Here is a 20694-nt window from a genome sequence, read left to right as displayed (position 1 = left end):
TCTCCTGACCTCGTGATCCACCCACCTCGGCCTCCCAAAGTGCTGGGATTACAGGCATGAGCCACCGCACCCAGCCTGTTTTTCACTTCTTACAAGAAATCCGTATCTTTAGGAACATGGAGAGGTTTTCATTCTCTCATTACTGAAGTTACCAGTGCAGTTTCTGTGGGGCAAATGAGGAACTTGATTTCATTCTCAATCTCTGGCTCTGGGCCAGCACTGGCACCCCAAACCACATGTTGAAAGAAAAGATTGGCTCATGAGGATGAAAGCACTAGTCTTCACCCTTCTCACTAGTTTAACCTGACTTCAGCACCACGTGAGGAAGAACATTTGCTCTTTTGATTTTTAAACATAAAGCTTAATGATGTCAGCTGGTAGAATGGAAGACCGACAGAACAAAAGTTCCCACCTACAGCCGCCTCCAGAGCGCCAGTGTGGAGGTGGTCTACAGGAAAACTAGGAGGAGGTGGAACCACGCCAAGCTTTTGATTCATGTGTTTTCTTCTGAAGGTGGTTTAAAAAAAAAAAAAAAGGCGGCATGGAAATCACAGTTTATGCATTCTCTAACAATTCTGAAATGTTGTTATGTAACACTCACTTAGAAGATGTGATTCTCTAAAAGCTGAACTCGTCCTTGTATTGAGTGTGATCCTGGAATAGCAGATCCAGTATCCGGGGCTCCTCTGCAGCTTTTCACCTGTGCCATCGTCAGGGGCAAGCAAAGCCATCCATCGCTGTGACAGACCGCATCACCTCTGGCTCCTAAACAGCCTCACCAGCGAAGGGATACTAGCATGTCCTCCTAGCGGCTCAAACCAGCCAACCTTCTGATCACACCTGGTGGTCCATTTCTTCATCATATGTATCTCCACTGAAGCAGACAAACCAGGAGATAGAATACCGTGGGAAAAGACAGTGTGGCTAAATTAAGAATAAAATATGTAGAAAGATGTGATCATATTTTTGTAATTCCTTTTCTGGTGCCAATTTAGTAATTAGAATCCCTATTATCTCCTGTTATTCTCAGTCACACTTCAGTGTTACCATTGGAATTTTCATTCTCCAAGATATGGAGACACGGCACAAATTAAATTAATCATAATGAAATATATAATGGCTTAGGGGCCAATGACCCCAAGTTCCAATCCCACAACTTCTACTGAAATGAAATAGAACTTTAGTCACTTTATTTTCTTACCTCTGTCCTGAGGTTTCCCCATTTGTAATGACAGCGGTAAATATACCTGCCCTGCTTCTCTTGCAGGGGGTCATTCATGACTGGGGTGGTAGCTTTTCGCCTGAGCATACCATCTGCATGGGTTAGTGGAGAGACCCCGGGTAGGCAATATGTGTGCTTGATTTCTGCTCCCCCTCTGCTGGCCTGGCTGATCTAGGCAGTGACTCTGGCACGCTTTCTCTGTCCGTCCACTGGGGACAGTAATGAACAGCATTGCTGCCTGCAGCGTTCAGAGCTCCTTGAGCATACATCAGTTATTTCTGCAGATCAGGTTTTAAAGCAGCCAGAACCTCCATGGGAAAGAGCAGGACACACAGTACTTAACAAGAGAACTTAGCTAATTTGATCTGCCATTCGGTTGATTAACCAGCACTTGACACCAGAAGCAGGCTGTTCCTGCAACAGGTGACAGGGAGCGTTCTCATCAATATTTTATGCAAATGCTGGCTCAGTGGAAAGAGGAGAAAACTTTTCCCTCCCCATCATTTTTTTTTTTTTTTTAACAGCAGAAAAGTAATTTCTGGTGAACTGATGAGAATTCCCTATTGCAAAAAAAAAAAAAAAAAAATACTCATTTATAACCATTTATTCTGAGAATGAAAGACAGACAGTGGTATGTTTTTCAATTAGCAGGACCCAGGGCCTCCTGGCTACAGGGGCCTGCTCCTGAATCACTGTATTTGTTAAAAGCACAATTCACTTTCGTGCTACCGTTTTGCTCTCATTAAAGAATTGCAGTTTTCAATCAAATATGAATAGGTGTCTCCCATTAGTGGCACTGCAGATAAAGGGCATTCAGCATTTCTGTTCTCAGTGTCTATTGCTGGCTCAGCTGTTCACAAATAAATAAAAATTAAGTGAAACCAAAGCTTGGCTGCTCTGCCCAGTACCTTCTAACACAAAAGCAGGCTATACCCTCTTCTGTGAGAAAGCTTTAAAATCAGACTCTTGGAGCATGGTGAAGGAGAGGTGCAGCTGAGCGGTTCACTTTTCTTTTTCTGCTTTTGCCCAGTTCACCTAGGAGGATGAAGACAAAGGAGGCAACTAGTCTAGCTGACTCTTGCGGATTTCTGATATCTTTTCTTCCCTGCCACATCAGTAGTTTCAGGTCCTCCCTAAAAGGCGTTACACTGAGGTTTCGCCAGCCTGGCTGACCCAATACCCCCGCCGTGTCAGAGAGGCACACTGCCCTGACCCACAGCTGTGCCCATCGAGCCGTGCTATACTTTCCGTTAGCATCACTGCCTTTTTTTTTTTTTTTTAAGTCATGATCTACCTTTTGGCAAGAAAAAAATATATTTTTAAAATCCCATCTTACTCACTGGCCCCAGCCCACGTTCCAGGGCAGACACCCTTAAGAAGTTGTCACAGCTCTCTACGTGGAAAGCACCTAACACCTGCCAAGCACCTGGAGCCTCTCGAAGATCCGAGGACTCTTCCTGGCTTGAGGCAGCGTGGCCGTATCTCAGTATGCGTTTCTCCCTTTGGGGGAGTGACCCATTCTGCCATCCTCTCTAACGTGGAAAACACTGAGATGCTTTCAAGCAACTATAGGATGCTCGGCACCTTCCGCGGCGGCTGCTCAGCCTCTCCAGGCCTGCTGTAGAGCCTTCATGGAGAAAAGGAGCAGGATGCCATGGGCCCACATGGGGCAATTCAAATGAGGTGTTTGCTCTCAGAAGCAGAGCCTGAAGTTTCTAAGCCAAATGTACTTAAGCGACAGCATCACCCTAGCATGTTATTTCCTAAAATACACATGCTCTCACTTACCCACAATCCCACAGTCAGCCTGGGCTATTTAGGTACAGGGTTTTCTGCTCTGTGGCAGTTGAGTATCTGTAACCCAGAGACAGTAAAAGAGTTTATTTCATTCCCCCCGCCCCGCACAAACTGTAGGCAAATCTTCACTGCCATTTAAGGTAACTTTCTGCTTGTTTAAGAATATTCCAGCTGTGTTTATGGTGTTCCAACATTCCCCTGCCAAAACCCTTGACAAATGAATTGGCAATATTTTCAGGGATGTTGGCAAGTACAGACTGGATTTAGCTATTAAATCCTCATTTGTTTTTGTCACATCTGATCAGAATACAGGGATGGGCTTTTGACTATTACAACATGTACACAGTGCTTGGGAGGCTGACGCAGGAGGACCACTTGAGCCTGGGAGTTCAAGACCCGCCTGGGCAAACACAGCGAGATGCTGTCTCAGAACAACAACAACAACAACCATGTCCACAGCAATGAGTCAGTTTTCACACATTGTAGCTCTGCCCACACAGTACCTAAACATTCAGATGTGTAGGAACTTTGGCGACATGCCCCCTTGACTCCTGACTGCATTTGCCATCTTGTTCCAAATACAGACTTCCTATCTTATCTCAGGGATGAGATTTTGCCAGCTATGAAGCAGGTCCTAGTCTGTACCCAGCCTCACATGCCATAAATGAGTGATGTCTCTGTGCCAGTTTTAAATAAAGTAACCCAGCATCAGGGATGGCGCATCAGAGTATTAATTCTTAGGCCCCAATATTATATTGATAGCGTATGTTTAATGTTGCCACTGCTAAAAAGATACAAGGAAGATTGGCTGCATTAAGATCTTTCTTTGGTTGACTAGGGACTTCTAAAGAAGTTTTCCATAGGTTAAAATCTCCTTCGTCCTACACAAGTTAAGTTATACTTCTTTCACTTGAAGTATAGTGGGCGCTACACGTACTCTTTCAAAGAAGTAACAAAAGCAAAAGGCCCTGGCATTGTTCATGCTTTTAAAAGTGCCTGTCCTTTTTTTTTTTTTCTTTTTGGTGCAGAGCAAGAATTCATCTAGTTCTCAATTCTCTTGCAGCTGAGAAAAAAAGGTGGAACACCTGAGTTAAGATATCCTTTCAATTGAAATGACAAGTGTAATAGATGTGTTCCAAAATCTTCTCTGTGACAGGGCTACGTGCTTTCCTTAGATCTTGTCTGTAGGAGGAAATTACTTTGAGAAACCTTTCCCCAGTCAATCATTTATCTGTTTTAGCAGCAAGAAAGTAACCTCACTGAAATGAGAGGAATGCAGCTCCTTTCATTTCTGTTAGCAATCCCTAACATTCTGAAAGTAGAGATAATAAATAATTGCAAAGGTAAAATTGCAGGTTGGCCACATTTACAGTTGGATTTTTTTTGCTACTATATACGTGGAGGTTTTCAGACAGTAATACACATGTTGTCTTACCAAAACGCCCTCCCCACCAAAAAAGAAAGAAGTATGGCTTCATTATTTTGATACCTGTATATTTTTCCCCCAGCCTTGTTTCTCCGGCATTTTGGTCAGTAACCAGAGAGCTGATTGCTGAGACCTGACATTGAACAGTCTAGAAGAGTTAAGGGCTGATCCTACAGGATCGGAGCAGTTGTCCTGTAAAGACCCAGTGAACACCACTGCACCCAGAAGCTCATTTTTAGTAGAAAGGGGATAGTTACAACCCAAGTTATTTCTGTCCAACGGAAAGCCTTCTGGTTGGCTTGAGAGAAAAAGCCAGCAGCCAGTCTTAATGGTAGGGACTTATGTGATGCTGTGTTAGTATAAACCCATACATTGGAGGCCTAATCCTAAAGCCACCTGTGTGTTTTTAGTGATGTTGAAATGACAACTAAAATGTATCCATAGGATTTCTGTGACCTCCTGTTTTAGAGAAATGGCAATGGTTAACAAGCTACCATTGTAAGAAACAGTTGACTCTGAAGTTGCTTGACTTCATCCAGAGTGACACAGAGTGACATTTTTCAACAGGCACTCCCACTTTATAAATGACACCGTAATTTTTTTCTCAGGTAATTGAACACAGCACATAATGCAGAACTTGACAGAAACCCCTAAGGAGACAGCTTCTCTCTTACTGCACCACTGCCAATAGAATTAAAAGGTTAAAGAAGTCCTCAGATGTGTCAGACCATTTTTTTGGGTGGGGTAAGGATTGTATAATTAGAAGCATCAGTCAGGCTTTTAATTGCATGGTTGTTAGAGGAAAGGGCAATGATTTGAGTTTATAGAAACAGAATTGTATTGTTCTATTGGTAATACTTCTGAAGCCCGACTATTGCTGTATCTTTCTCACTAAGTAACTTTAAAAAGTTCTGCATCTATGAAATTGTGGCAAATGCATAAACTGTGCCTTATTGATTTTTGTTGACATTTTACATGTTTCTTATTCATTTTTACCCTCCATTTGGAAACTGTCAGCTTGGCACATGGTACTGGATAATAAGAGCAAATGAAGTGAATGCAGCAATCTTCCTGACTATTAAAAGCAGAATTAGCCCAGCCTCCGCTTGGTTTCAAATCTGTCTCCAGTAGATGATTTGCCTTTTCCTCCATTGTAGTTTCAACACAAGAAGTGGGAAAATAAAAATCTCTTAGTGTTATTTCCTCTGTTAATAATGCCAGGGATGATGAAAATGCTTCTGAAGAGATGTTACTTGGAAACAGATGGTAAATTTGGATCATCTCAGAGCTCAGCATCACATGGAAGCCAGTGGAGGTCCTGTGCTCTGTCCCACACTTACATCATCTAGCTGCCTTAGAGAAGGCCACTAAATTGCTTTTATTGATGACAGAAGCTACAGTCAGTCTTAGTACAGCTAGCGTGTTCAGATAGTAAGCTTCGTCTGCTGCCGTGCTGTCAGAGAACCACATGAGACAGCCCGGCATTCACCGTGAGCTGGACTTCATTCCGGCTTCTTCAAGCCAGCTTAGCCGGGAGGCGAATGTGAGATGAGTTTCTCATGTACTCAGAGTTTTTGTGTATTAAAAATTATAGCATGATGCAAAAAAAAATGCATTGACTTATTTTCATGACTGGATGTCGTTGTGCTTTGGGGATAACAGGCAGGCATTGCTTTCTCTTATTGCTGTTTGATTAAAAGGTGCCACTACAGTATTGACTTGATAATCTCACCAGGTACTCGTGCAGAGCAAAAGAAGAAACTATATTTTATGGCTCACAAGTTGATTTACATCAACCAAACAATCTGCTGGTTGTTTGAATGCAGAATGTTCTATTTTGCTTATTGGCCACAGGGGCAACAATCTCGCATTGTTGACGCCAGAATCCCACTTTTCACGCATTCGCTCCGAAATGGCAATAGACTTCAGCCTCTCAGTGTTCAGATCTGCTTCATTTGGAAATCTTTTAAGTAGTAATAAAAATGTTTTGAGGAAATTGAGTGGAACACTGAATTATTCTCTGATACCTAAGTTCAAACTGTGCAAGGCTGAAGAAGCTGAAAATCAAGGCACTTTTAAAGTCATTAGAGATCATAAGTGAAATAAGTCTGTTGCTTTAGCTAACCTTTTAGTGTGCTGTGGTTTTATTATAAAATCAGCCTGAATCTGCATTAATTTCACAGTCTTTTTCTCTAAGAAGCCCAAGGGTGCATGATGAATAAAATGTAAATTTGAGAAGGCAGTGTTTTTATTAGTGAAAAGGGCAATGAGCCGTGTAGTTGGAGCGGTGACCTGCATGGTGGCCAAGGCTGGTACAAGAAGCAGAAACAGGCACTGCAGAGTCTATTCTTTTACAGCACAAGAAAAAATAGGCACGGAAAGTTTCACTGGTCTCCCGGCAGATATTCAGAGAAATGTACATTGTCTAGTGTATGTTAGACTTAAGGTCAAATCTTTGATACGTTTCAGAAATTGACAAGTCTCAAAAGTCTTGAAGATTTTATGCAAATAAATGACAATGCACATTTTTTACATTTTATAGCAGTATTGAATATTCTCGGAGTAATGGAGCATTTGTTTTTATTAAAATTAAAAATTACTAAATAGTTTGTAACAGATTTGGTATGTTTGTATTTGCATAGCAACAATTTATATTTATACATACATATATATATATTTTTTAACTACCTGGAAGGGATTTAGATACATTAGTTTGCTGACATTTTGAGCTCTTAAAATTTATTTGCTAATTTGCCCTTGGTGTGAGGATTTTCTTATTTGCCCCTTCAAACATCAATGATAAAATTTGAAATACAAAGCCTTCATGTGTGGATGCCCTCAGTAAAGATCACCAGTCAAGGAGAAAATGGAAAATAGCAAGTTTTTATTTTAGAAAATGCAAACTAGATCTTGCTGATTTTCAAACCCTGTGGCTAAAAACAGCACCCAACTTCCTCCCCTAGTTTCCATTTAAAAAATAAACTAATACATACATAAATCTTTCTGCTTTGGTCAGATTAGCAAGTCAGCACTGTGAATAAAAAGCAAAATAAGATAAAACCAAGAGAGAAGTTGTTTTATTTTTATGTACTACTGAGAACAGTGTCGTCTTGTGGCAGTTCTCGTAGACCGTGTTGGTTTAACAAGCGTCCAACCCTTTTGTCTTGTTGTTTTTTGTCTTTTCTGCTCCCTGTCCCCTTGTTTCCCACAGGCTGTGCGTTTGTCACATTTTCTACAAGGGCAATGGCACAGAATGCAATCAAAGCCATGCATCAGTCTCAGACCATGGAGGTACTGTATCATCTGCCCTTTCTTTGTTTTCTTTGTGCAAATGATGGGGAATGGTAAAGCAATTCTCTCCTGCGTGGATTGTTCACATGACAATCACAGATGTAGACTTTCACCATCTCAGTTTTCATTCATTCATTCTCATTCTCTCCTCCTCTCTCTCTCTCTTTCTCTATGCATTTTTCCCCTAATGACTTGAAATGCATTTAGTAAAACCTTCCACTTGCTCTCCAGTTCTCTCTTTGAGCCTTTTATTGCAGTGGCATCGGTCCTGCGATGTAAAATTGTGAGCACTTGAAGCCAAGTGTCATTCCGGACCCAAAGGATCAAATACATTCCCCACCCCGGGGTCGGTGTGGATGAAACAGTAACAGCCTCCCACCCCAAATTACTGCTTGCCCTGTGCTAAGTCCCAGGGTTCTTTCTTTTGTACAGGGTCACGTTATCTTCCATCTAGTCAAACAGCCTTGTGGTTTTACATCAAGATTGTTGGAGAAAGTTAATATTTATCCCACTGCATTTAACATTGAAAATGCAAATTTGGAAAATAGGATTTGTCTCCTTCCTTAAAAAAAAAAAAAAAAAAAAAGAGAGAGCAATAACAAAGAAACATAATAAAGGCTCAAATGTGGTCTCCTAATGAGAGATCCTGGCTTTAGGAGAAGGTAAATACCCTGGTGTGGATGTACACCTACGAACCTAGTTAGATGGCTCTGTACTTTTAGTCTGTGATTTGGGTCATGGCCTTTCAGAATTTTGCACAAAAGCATTCCAAGAGTGATATGCCGTTACTTCTTCTGTATTGTCTGATAGAATCATTTGGGAGTGCATGTTCTGCTGTATTATGTATACTGTATCTTTGTGTACGGGTGATCTTTTCTGGAGGTGGCCTTGTGGTGTTATCTGAAGCTGTTTTCACATTTTGAAAAAAGAATATTTTCAATTTTATTTAATATGCAAAAAACTTTTTTCTTGATTGAGCTTCTGTTTCCCCCCATTTTCGTGGGGTTTTATTTTTTGTTTGTTTTTGTTTGTTTTTTGCAATGCTGCCTCTCCCAAAGCATGCTGGGAGCTAAGTGATCATTATACGTCATGTTTTGTGGCAACTCTTTTATAGTGAATCGAAAGGTGGGTGCAGAGGGGGAAGGAGTGTGCATGGCATTGTCATTCAGTGTTTACTGTACTTTTCTGACTTGTGATACCAGCATTGCAAAGCCTATTGTCTTTTTCAAACATTGATCTTGACTTTGATATTCCTAACGTATCTTATATAATCACTGTGTTTTCCTTTCAGTGCAATGCATTTTTAAGACACTCACAACCCCCTACCTGACGGCAAGCTCAGGTGAAAATCGGGCATGATAGGAGATAATGAGCAGGATTTGGAATGTCTAGGAAGCTAATCTTGTCTGACACGCAGTTACACATGTGATGATGTTTTGCTTCCCTCTTTCTGTTACCGAGACTGCTCCATTCCTGTGGATTAGCCTGATTTCCAGCCACATTTTAATCTTCAATTCAGTTTGAAGATTAAAATGAAAGTGCTGTTAGAAGCAAAAAAAAAAAAAAGTCTTGTATTTATCTTCCATATACGCGTTTCATTCTTACTTTTATTTCTTGTAATTTAGTGATTTGTACCCAAATTGGTCTCACCTGAGATAATTTGGAACCTCAATTCTTCAGTGTTTCTGTTAGAACCATTGCGATCCCCATCCCTTCCCTTGGAGCCCCCCAGTAATGCTCAGAGAGCCACGGAGAACCCACGGGAGACCATGTAACCCTGTGTTCCTGTAGGAGGAGGACTCAGGACCATAAAGCAGAACTGGGCATGAACCAGGCTGAGAAACAGTAGGTTCCCATCATGGAAAGAGTTGGTTTGACCACTGGGGCATATTTATTCCTAAGCCCTTGATCCTTTATTATTAATATCTCTATTATTTAAAAACCAAATTTGGTGTACTTGTTTTTAAAACCGGACATTCATGCTTACACAGAGGGGCCCTCTGACACTTAAATTTCTTGTTTAGTTTTTTTTTAATTGGCATTTAAATAGGAGGTTATACATTATGCAGTCACATTATAATTGTTTGGCTAACGTTGTTTATTTTTTAGCTAATTACATTATTTCCAGGACTCTGGCATATGTCTTTAACCAAGATGCATTACCTAATTCACAATAATGTGAATGTTGAAAGAACAATGTCTTAAAAACAATTAATTTTATATCATATATTTTATTTCTCCACTTGCCTTCACCCTATCCCTGCCCTGTGTTTCATGGTTTAAAAATTATTTTTTAAGCTATAATCATTGGCCTAATTTTCTGCTTTTATATCATTTTTTACTATTTAAGGAAGAAAAAAATAGATGTTCTGTTAGGAGAGATGCTATAATTTGTTATGGAACAAATTTGATGGAACAATGACAACCCTTTTCCATGCAAAACCCCCTCTCTACATAATCTTCAAAGTATGTTGCTCTCTTTTAAGTGAAGTACTGAAACATGGAACAGATACAGAAAAATGAATTACAAATTTTTTTTAAATGATGGAAATACTATTTTTGTGCAATTTACTGACATTTAACATTCTGTACCATGACTCGGCCTACCAGAGCTGAAGACCAGTAGGCTGGACGTTTAACACTGACATATTCATCTCATTTTTCTCACTTTTTTTATTAACAGACATTATATCCTCATGTATTCAGAACTGCACCCCAATAACTACTCAAGGTGATAAGGAAAAAAATAAATGCGTTTGTTTTCCAGAAAAGAGCAACATGACCCAAAGGGAATGGAACAGAGAATCTCATTTAAATAGGAATATAACATTTCTGAGAGGAGAGAGAGAGAGAGAGGTCTATTATCATGCTGAGTTTCAATAAAAGTTTTTATTTTAATCACTTGGGTAGAATTATTTCTGTATACCTCAGCAAAATTGAACAGCTTTAATTGTGATGAAATGTGTAGGCAAGCCACACAAAGGAGAAGAAGAGGCTGGGGAAGGAGGTGGAGACTTCTGCTGAGTTACTTACCAAGTGGCAAATGTTGCAAAGGTGCTTTGGAAAGGAGGTCTTCATGCTTGGAGTGTTAGGCCCTTATTATCCCTGATGATTTTATCTAGCTCAGAAGTGAATTCTGTGACCTTTGGCCATTTCTTTCTCGCTACCCCTACTCCTTGCCTTTTAAAGGAAATTAAAACTGAAAGAAGCTGCTAGAATGGTGAGGTTCATTAGAGAAAGAAGCCAAGTGGACTCCTCCGTCTGCTGTTCACGGTCTATCTCCTTTGGCTAGAACGTGCTTCTGTTTTTTCGGTTTGCACCAGCTCCAGGGATGGCGGGTAGAGGGTAGAGCAGGTGTGCTGAGGGAAGAGGACTCTCTGAAAACGTGAACGGTTACTTTGGAGAATGCCTGTGTTCTCTGAATATCTCCTGCCCTCATCCACATAACTAAAATGAAGCCCTTTTCCCTATGATTGCTGGGTCGCTAGGATTTTCACAATCCCAAAGTTCACAGGTACATAACTGAAAATGGGAAAGAGTAAAAGATAAATGAATGAGAGACATGGCCATTCCCATTACAGATTGTCCCCTTTGTCCTCTGTCCATCTGTGGACACGGGCAGACACACAAAGCCAAGTCTGTCTTTAAGACGAGCAAACCGTGAAGCTCAATTAAAGAACCTTGGAAGGGTCTGTTGTCTGTAAGGAGGTCCTGCGAGGTTGAAGGAAGACACAGGAAGAGAGAAGGAGAGGCAGTTACTAATCAGAGCAAGAAAGCAAGTGACTTCACCGACCACCAGATCCCCCAGAGAAACCACTGGCAGTATCTGGAATTTTCTGTTGATGGTACTGTTCAGAGAAGAAGGAGGAATATCAAACCATTTTAAACCATTTCAGCCCATTCCATGTGCTCCAGCCTAGTGCAGAAAGGTAGCTCCGGTGCTGAGTGTCGTGAGCGGATTCCGCCAGCCTGTAACCCCCTCTCCACTTTCCAATGTGTCTGACCACAGGGCTGCTCTTCACCTATCGTGGTGAAGTTTGCTGACACTCAGAAGGACAAAGAGCAAAGGCGCCTCCAGCAGCAGCTCGCTCAGCAGATGCAGCAGCTCAACACTGCCACCTGGGGGAACCTGACGGGGCTGGGTGGACTGACCCCGCAGTATCTGGCGGTAAGTGCTGGGCAATGCCAGTGTGGTCCTCACCCGCGGAAACTCTGCAAACTGACTTTTCCCCTCCCTATGCTGAGGCATTCGTTTTCAGTACATTTTCAGTCTCGGGGAATTATTGAAATCAGCATTTATGCAGGATATTTTTCCAAGTTAGAATGATTCTGTTAAGAACAGGAGTAATTGAATTCCTGCCTGATGTAGGCTGGGCAAAGTCCCACAGGTTAAACTTCTAACCCGTGTTTGAAAGGTACCCCAACGCCCTGAGTTAGAAGATACGCAGCTGATGATGTAACGGGAGGGAGGCCACTGGGCTGGTGGGCTCATCCCTGTCAGGTCAGGGTCTGCCGCAGCAGGACATGAGGTGGAATCTCCCAGAACTTCCATTCCACGATCCTGGCTTTTCGCAGTGGAACCGGGTTGATGAAATCAAGTGTTTCTTACTTCATCTATTTGAAACCAACAAAATTCTGTTATATTTCAAGCCCCAACAGACCCAGTTCTTTCAGCCCTTCCTTACATCTCATGGTGTCTGAACTTGAGCTTTCTGGTTGTTTACTCATGCTCTCCGTTCCACTTTGTCAGTATCTTTATTGAAACACAGTGACCAGAATTTAAGACAGTCCCCACAGCGAGATCTGAACAGGACAGAGTAGTAACCCCTAGTGTGGACCTGAGGGCGTCTGACTGGAGCTTGAGAGCGGCATTTGTAGTAACCATGGCAGATGCGGGCTGGAAGGCAGCCAGTACTCCAAAGATTTTATTTTTATGTGAATAACTGCTAAATTGTGCTCTTCTACCCCATTTTTCTGCTTTGGAACATAAGTGTTGGACTTCACATTTATTAATATAATTTCATATTATGAGTTGGGGCCTTTTATTCCAGCCTCAGGGGTGTGTGTGTGTGTGTGTGTGTGTACCCTACATGTATTGGGTCCTCATTCTGTCATTTTACATTTTAACTATCCCTCTTGGGATCCTGTCACCCATTAGCTTTACTTTGTAGCAGAAGTGGTGCTATTGCGTCAAATTATCCCCCCTATTCCACCTTGGAAGGTGAGATTACCCAGCTTGTAGGACAGATGAAGAAAGGGAGACTCAAAGACGTTACATAACATTACCCAGAATCAACCAGCTGCTAGTGGCCGATGGGGCTTCAGCCCTGCATGTCCCGCTGGCTGGCCATACCGCCTCTTTGAGGACTCTGGGTGCTGCTGTGGGTCACCTTCATCTTTTTAGCTGCCCCACCCCCAGTGCCCAGTGGGGTCTGGTATATATATATATATATATATATATAACTCTTCAGTACATATTTGATGAATGAATGAGAAGCATCCTTTTCCTGTCTTCCTCTGTGCTGTTAGCAAAAGCGTTGGCTCAAGTTCCCATCACTTTCTGTCCATTTCTCTACCTTGTCCATGAAGATACCATGAGAGATTTTGTCAGCTGTCTTGCTAAAATCTGTTGGCTCGGCCATTTTTTTCTTGATTTATCAGTCTAAAATTTGCTTTTAAAAAAGAAATGAGTCTAGCTTGACATTTCTTTTCCACAAATGTGTGCTGTTCAGATGCTCACAGACGATTCTGTGTACCAGAATTTTTGTCTGAGGCTGACATCATGCTCATTCACCTTCCTGTACTTTCTAAGAGTCCGGCTTCCCCCATCCACCATTTCTGAAAACTGAGACACATGTCCACTTTGTCTTCTAGCACATCCCCTGTGCCCCCACGGCTCACAGAAATCTTGGGCACAATTCTGGGACCACATCTGCAAATTGTTTGTGTACGTGAAGGAGAGTAAATCCCAGCCTCGTTTATAGAAACATGTTGTTAGAAGCTCTCACTACGTTCCCCTCTGCCATGGGGATTCTTTCTTCGCCATGTTTGTTCTACTGCCTTTCAGCTGAAAAGCCTTTCTCTCAAAGAGCCCTTAGCTACCTTGAGTGGTAGATTCTGACCCTCGCTCCCCAGAGGTTGGTTATCCATGGCAGTAATCCTGGGTGGTGGTTTAATGACACTCCAGGTATTTCCACTTACCTCAATAGGTGTTTTTAACTCCTCTAAACATCTTCAAGGCTAGCTTAATTTTTAAAACTTAAAATCATTGACTATGAGGAGGACATTGGAGTTGATAAGTGCAAGAGAGTGAGAAACCCAACAGATGAAACCAAAATAAGGCCTTACTATTACAATGGACAGTCCCTAGCTTTTCCCACCCCCTCTTCCCTGCTCTCTTCCTCTTTCTGTGTGTGTAAGAGTATGTGTGTGGGCAAGGAATGGAGAGGAATGACTCAACACAGACTTTTCTTGGTTTTAGTACCTGACGGTATGAAGTCCCATATCATTGTACCTGAGGCTTGAGTTGAATCAGCCAAAGGTCCCCAACCGCTGGGCTGAGTACCGGTACCAGTCCCCAGCCTGTTAGGAACCAGACTGCCCAGCAGGAGGGGAGCGGCAGGCAAGTGAGCATTACTGCCCGAGTCCCACCTCCCATCAGGTCAGCAGCAGCCTCAGAATCTCCTAGGAGCACGAACCTGTTCTAAAGTACACATGCCGAGGGGCCTAGATTGCGTGCTCCTTATGAGAATCTAATGCCCAATGAGCTGAGGTGGAGCAGTTTCAAAACCTTCCCCTCAACCCCTGGTCTGTGGGAAAATTGTCTTCCACGAAACTTGTCCCCGGTGCCAAAAAGGTTGGGGACTGCTGGAATCAGCCACTGATAATTCCACACTGCTTGGTGCTGTTACCTCAATTAGGATCCATTTTCGAGCCATATCCATGTGTAGGGTTTTTCGTATCAAACTGGAAAGACCTGGACTTCCCCAGAGGAACAGTGTTCTAGCTTGTTTCACAGAGCCCCAAATCAACTCTGAAAGCTTTTTTTTTTTTTTTTTTGAGACAGAGTCTCGCTCTGTTGCTCAGGTTGGAGTGTTGTGGCACCATCTCTGCTCACTGCAGCCTCTGTCTCCCAGGCTCAAGCAGTTCTCATGCCTCAGCTTCCTAAGAAGCTGAGATTACAGGCATGTGCAACCACACCTGGCTAATTTTTGTAATTTAACTGGAGATGGGGGTTTCGCCATGTTGGCCAGGCTAGTCTCGAACTCTTAACCTCAAGTGATCCCCCCCATCTTGGCCTCCCAAAGTCCTGGGATTACAGATGTGTGCCACCACACTTGGCTCTGAAAGCTGTTTTTAAAACAGTGAATTAATCTTGTTCCTCCTAAGTACACAGTGTGACAACAATATTTCAGTAATAAATGTGGTAAATCTATGTTTCTGGTATCCAAGTACATTTGAATATAGGAGATAACTATATGCTTGGCGCCACTGCTAACTGTGTCTGTACTGGTCTACCTTACCAAAAAGAAGATCCGTAAGTTCAGCCCAACACTCAGTCTTTCACTAAGTTAACCTGCGGTTCAGCTGAGTTGGACAAGTCCAGCAGCACCCCAGGGGCTCCATGCCTTTATCTCATGGCACCCACTCATTCTGCGCGGCAGGAAAAATGCAGCCCTGAAGGCACTAGTAGAAAATGCAGACTTCCTCACAGGTATATTAATGTTTTTAAAGATTGACATTTACAATGCGTGACTTCGACGCACATAGCACCAGATAGTTCTAAGTTTTGACGAGCTGTATGTTTCACTCTGCAGCGAGGACTTTTAAAACGGCTGCCCATTTGCTTGGTCATGTAGTGGTGGCTGCAGCTGTACAGCTGTGAATAGATGCATTCATGTTCGTAGTTACCATGATGATCTTTATGTTGGCACCATGTGCCAACATAAAGTCAGTGAACTCATGTGCTTCTGATGAAGGATGAAGAAAGCTGAACAGTGCTGGAAAGTAGAAGAGAGGGAGGGAATGGACCCTGATTGACAGAGATGAGTTATGGTAACTGCTAGACTACAGAGAGAAATAATTAGTCACGCTATGTTGGTTTCAATAGATTTAACACCTGGTTGTTAAAAACAGTAAATTGATTAATTGTTTAAAGGCAGCAGTGTTAGTGAGTTTCCCCAGTGCCTGTGTTTCTTAATAGAGATTAGACATGAATATGGATTTACAGCCCCAGCTCTGGGGACCTTCAGTCCATCAATAGGCAATAGCAACCAACCCTGCAAATGCAAAGTAAACTGAATTTGTCCCCAGTTTAATGAGGGAGTTACTTTGCTCTCACCTTCTCCACCGAGCCCTGACTCTGTCCTTGTGCATTCATCCGCAGCTCCTGCAGCAGGCCACCTCCTCCAGCAACCTGGGCGCGTTCAGCGGCATTCAACAAATGGCAGGTAAGTCAGGAAGCACGCCTCTCTTTTTGACTATGCCATTGTCAGAATTTGGCGTTGGTTCCTAGGACAAAGAAGAAGCAGGGGAAGAGAACCGAGAGCGGTGATCAGACTTGTTAGCTTTTTGTCTGATGTTAACGTTGGAACAGCCTGCTCTGAAATGTCTCTGCTACCTCTTAGATTACCCACCCACCTTCACTGTGCATGACAGCTATAGAATGAAGGGGCTGAGAAATCCTGCTTGGCATCTATATCAACAAATGACTAGTCATTTGTTGTTCTTATAAATAAGATTGATTACTGGGGGGCTTTCCATCCAGATCCCTATATCTAGGGCAGCCAAATGATTGACACCCCTCTCAAATTTTAATAATAGACAGTCAATAAAAATGTTCTGACCTCCGTGATGAAACCCAGGATTGCAGGCCTATCTTTGATGCGGTTTGCAGCCCCTTGATAACGACAGACAATTAACAGGGTGGCTCTTTTACTGTAGTGCCCCAGTTGACAGAATCGTGCATCAGAAGCTTTTATGCGAAAGTAGAATCTTTGTTCTCGAGAAAATCAAAGTGTGACTGCATTTGAAAGCCAGCTCGTTGAAGGATTCCTTCTTCTAATGAGCTGCGCCAGTAGTAACTGAGGTGCGGTGATTAGCGAAAGGTCACTCCTGCCGTGCCACCTTCCATGCCGATTTCCCTCCTAACATGAGGCCAGGGGAGGTAGGGACCGAGGCAGCAAGTGCAATAAATCAGAACACAGGTGCCCATTAACCTGCCGTGAGGAATGGTCAGAGAGCCTCTTCCTTGTTTCATTCCAAAAAGGTGTGGGGAGAGGGCAAGGAGAAGAGCAGGTTTTTGGCATATTAGAACCAGGCATGGTTTGTTTTAACCAAGGACACCCTGAATCAGTGCGATGAAACCTGCATGTGCAGAACGAAGTGTTTTTTCCTTGTCACCATGAAAACTCCTTTTTTCCATATTGCTGTTTCTTTTTTTAAATATGTGTCCTTGGGTTTTGTTGGTTTGTTTTTTCTTGTTTCACTTTGAATGAATCTGGAAAAACTTTCAAGGGTGCTTCTCCCTGGGCGTGGTGTGTGATTGGCAGCCCAGCCGTTGTGGCCCGTGGCTCCTGGAAACTCATCAGCTGATGGTCTTCCTTGACCCGCAGTAAAAACACTACGGAATTCATCGTTGGGCTTTAAATCCATCGGCACCACCACCTGGTTCCTTGTAACATAGCTTTTGGATTATTAGAAATAACACATAACTTGAAATGATAGTTAAATCATTCAGCAGTGTCTACCAATATGGTTCAGGAAGCTGGCCTTGGAGCTAAGAATCACATTGAATGGTTAATTTATTTTTAATTCTATGAAAGGAGCTGGAGAGAGATAAGTAAAATATTCAGGGGATTTTCTGTGTTTTAAAAGAGAAAACCTCCTGATTGCAAGCTCTAAAATAAATGCTAAGGTTTGTCACACTTTCAGCCCATGGGAGATTTGCTTTTCTCGCATAGTATGGACTCCCCGGGATCTGAAATTAGGGGCTTTCCTTAGAGGTGGCCTCAGGCTTTTCTACTCCCACAGTTGAATTATGCAGAGAAGGTCACTGGGTCCTGAGGCTGCTGCCGAGCGTGGTGTCCCGGGTGCACAGCGTGCCCTGTCATCTTTCATTAGGATGTGTGTGCCTGTGCCGCACCAGCCGCAGGTCAGGATGCCAGCCCCCGCATGCTCTGCCTGCTCATTTGAAAACTGAGGATATCTGGGAGTCACCTTACAAGGTGCCGAGGAGCAGATGGCTAATTTAAAGGCAATCCGTATGTGCTCTGAGCCTCCCAAATTATCAATTTCTTGAATCCTCAATGTGTGAAATTCAGCACGCTAAGTCCACATAGGCTAGGAAATCAACCGCTGGACAGGCCATTCCCTACCATCATGTGGAGTATTCAGAGTCTTTGGAATATTCATCGTCTTCAAGGTGTAGCTGTCGGGCTCGGTGAAGGATACCTTGCATTTATAGGGATCGTCAGGTCTCCTCTTCCTGCATATTTGAAGTATTATGGTTTGGAGTACTTTTTCCACCAGTGAAGAAAAGTTTATATGGCCTCTCCTACTCTCTTGTCTTGTCCCAGAAGTGGGGCTTACCTCTGCCCTTGCCATGAGTCTGTGCCCATGTTATGGAGTGATCATGGTGAATGGGCGATAGAGGTTCCTTCCTGGGAGAAGCTTTCCCAGCTCCCCCAAATGTGAGAGGGGCGCCTCTCTCCCGAATTCCCCAGAGCCCTTTGCTTCCTTCCCTCTGCCCTCACCTCCCTGGATGCGTCAGGATACTCTGTGGATACTCTTCGGTGCTCCAGGAGAGCATGACCCAGTGGCCGGCAGACTCAGCTCTCACCCCTCTAAGAGCTGCTCATGAGTGTCCTCGAGTGGATGAGTGAATAGATTTCTAATTCAACAGACATAAATCCCCAGTGGAGCCTAAGTTAAATGCCCGGTTTTTAAATTAAGAAATATGACTTCAGCAATATGTATAGACCAAAGGAACGTTAAACTAATGATAGTATGTTTACAAATGAGTTGTTGAGGATTGGGGAATAGTTTGTATAACATAAAACATAACAAATACAATAGAAAGCCTATGGTAGTGGGACTGAAGAAAGCCGAGAGGTTATTTATCCCAGACACCACCTGATGTTACAGTACTTACTGAGTGACTGATGTTGTGTCCTACTTAGAGTGGGCGCATCAACAATTCACATGTAATTTTTCTGTATTACATTGACGTATGTATAATGATCTCTGCATCTAAAATACAAGCAGTCCAGCCTGGAATACTGTCACCAGAAAGCGAAAACCGATTTCAGAAATGAATAATATTTTGTTGTGAACAACCCTCAGACATCCCGGTGTGTCCTTCAGGAGATAAGGCTTATAGCTAGAGTGTAATATGCCACATTTATATGGGTAAAACATTTTCAGTTTCAGGAGAAAATAAAACCAAAAAAAAAAAAAAAAAGAGAAATTTGAGATGACTGGTTCCTAAGTAGTTGCATCAATAAAATTGAATGAGACGTCAGCTATACTTTCTTTCCCAAAAAATCTTACCATTTTTCCCCTCAAACTAAAAATAACTTCAGGTGTGCTTTATGGTTTTTATCAAAGAGAACCTTTACGAAATACGGAATTTAGAAGCAGAAAATGGAAAAGGAACATACCTTGATAAACTGACGGCTTTTATATCTACTTTTTTACCTGCTTGGAGTTGGTTGGTTTTTATTTTCCCTCTTAAAATTTGTAATAAAAACGTGTCCATTTCTCACTCAGCAGTGATACTTGTTCAGTGAATTTCTGAAATCTCAGAAGCTTGGGGTCTGAGTTTGGCCTGAGAGCTTGGATTTTTCTTGAAAGAGAAAAGGAATACGAGAAAGTGTCTTCTCTGCCTTTAATTTGTTTGTAACAACTATCAACTCAAAAGAGCATCATAGAAAAACGAGGGGTAGTGTTTTACCATTTTGCTTTGAACAAAGCTCCTTTTAAAAATCATGCCGCTATCCTCATAGCAAGCTGAGGACATGACTACCACTTTGTTACTACGTTACAATTGGAAAAAGGGAAGATGAAAAGGTTAAATGAGTAATGTGAGACCACAGCAGTAGTCAGTGACCTTACAAGGGTTAGGATATAGAATTCCCTAATACCCAACAACCGGATGAAGTAGGGACTCTAGCCCACTGCACGACTGGGCAACTGAAGCTGAAAGGTTAGCAGACTTGTCCGAAGGCACTAAGCTAGTAGGTGGCAGGACCAAGCTTCAGGTCCCGTTCACCGGTGCAAACCCAGGCTGGCAAACCGTGCTGTGTGTCTCAGCACCTTCAGGTGAGTTTCACGGCCCCACACTGTTAGGAAGCACTTCAGAGATGGTTACAGGAAAGCTGCCTCCCTCCATCCTGGAAAACATCTCAAGTTTATCACGAGTGAGTTTTTCTTTGTTAGGGGGATTTTTTTCTCTAGGATAAAGAGTTGTTACTAAACCAGTTACAGAGGTTGTGACGCTGCGGTGGAAGTGTCTTTTGATGAACAGGAGGAAATGGCTTCGTTTCAATTCTGATTCTGAGTAAAGCAAGTAGTAATTCCCTTCCAGAATATCTGGTCTAAGTTTTGAAGGTAACAATAAAATGGTAGAGTGCAAAGATTTGCTTAAAACCGTGAAGCAGCTCTTTTATCATCCTGAGATCTGTTCTCTTAGAAGACTGTCTTGGTGTCTGGCATAAGTGGAGAGGAGGGAAGACATTTGCAAAAACAGTGTATCAGAGGTCTGAGAATGTCAAATTGGAGGCGCTCCCGGAGTTGTGAAGTGTGCTTGGTACATCCACAGAGACCCACGCAGAACTTGGTTCCTCCCCAAGCTGAGTCTCCAGCAGTCCGCACTGCAGACGCTTCCTGCGAATGTGCTAATAGGCCTTATGAGAACATTCTATAACCACCCATCTGTCACTTTTTAACAGACCTGATT

The 20694-nt window shown here is 42.7% G+C and overlaps 1 protein-coding gene across 25 annotated transcripts in view; it reads left to right on the top strand.

The window, feature by feature from the left end:
• Positions 1–20694, top strand: part of CELF2 (CUGBP Elav-like family member 2) — a 540282-nt gene that overhangs the window by 462959 nt on the left and 56629 nt on the right. For 22 of the 25 annotated variants that reach the window (XM_033209735.1, XM_033209726.1, XM_033209725.1 and 19 more), the window contains 3 exons: positions 7657–7736; positions 11746–11904; positions 16123–16186. In XM_033209735.1, coding sequence (XP_033065626.1) covers positions 7657–7736; positions 11746–11904; positions 16123–16186 — 303 coding nt within the window. The remainder of the gene's footprint in view (positions 1–7656; positions 7737–11745; positions 11905–16122; positions 16187–20694) is intronic. The other 3 variants (XM_033209741.1, XM_033209740.1, XM_033209739.1) reach the window with 1 other exon arrangement.

This window comes from Trachypithecus francoisi, unplaced genomic scaffold (genome assembly GCF_009764315.1).
Source record: "Trachypithecus francoisi isolate TF-2019V2 unplaced genomic scaffold, Tfra_2.0 Lachesis_group9, whole genome shotgun sequence".
In the NCBI taxonomy this organism is placed as follows: domain Eukaryota; kingdom Metazoa; phylum Chordata; class Mammalia; order Primates; family Cercopithecidae; genus Trachypithecus; species Trachypithecus francoisi.
This window is presented reverse-complemented; position numbering and strand designations above follow the sequence as displayed.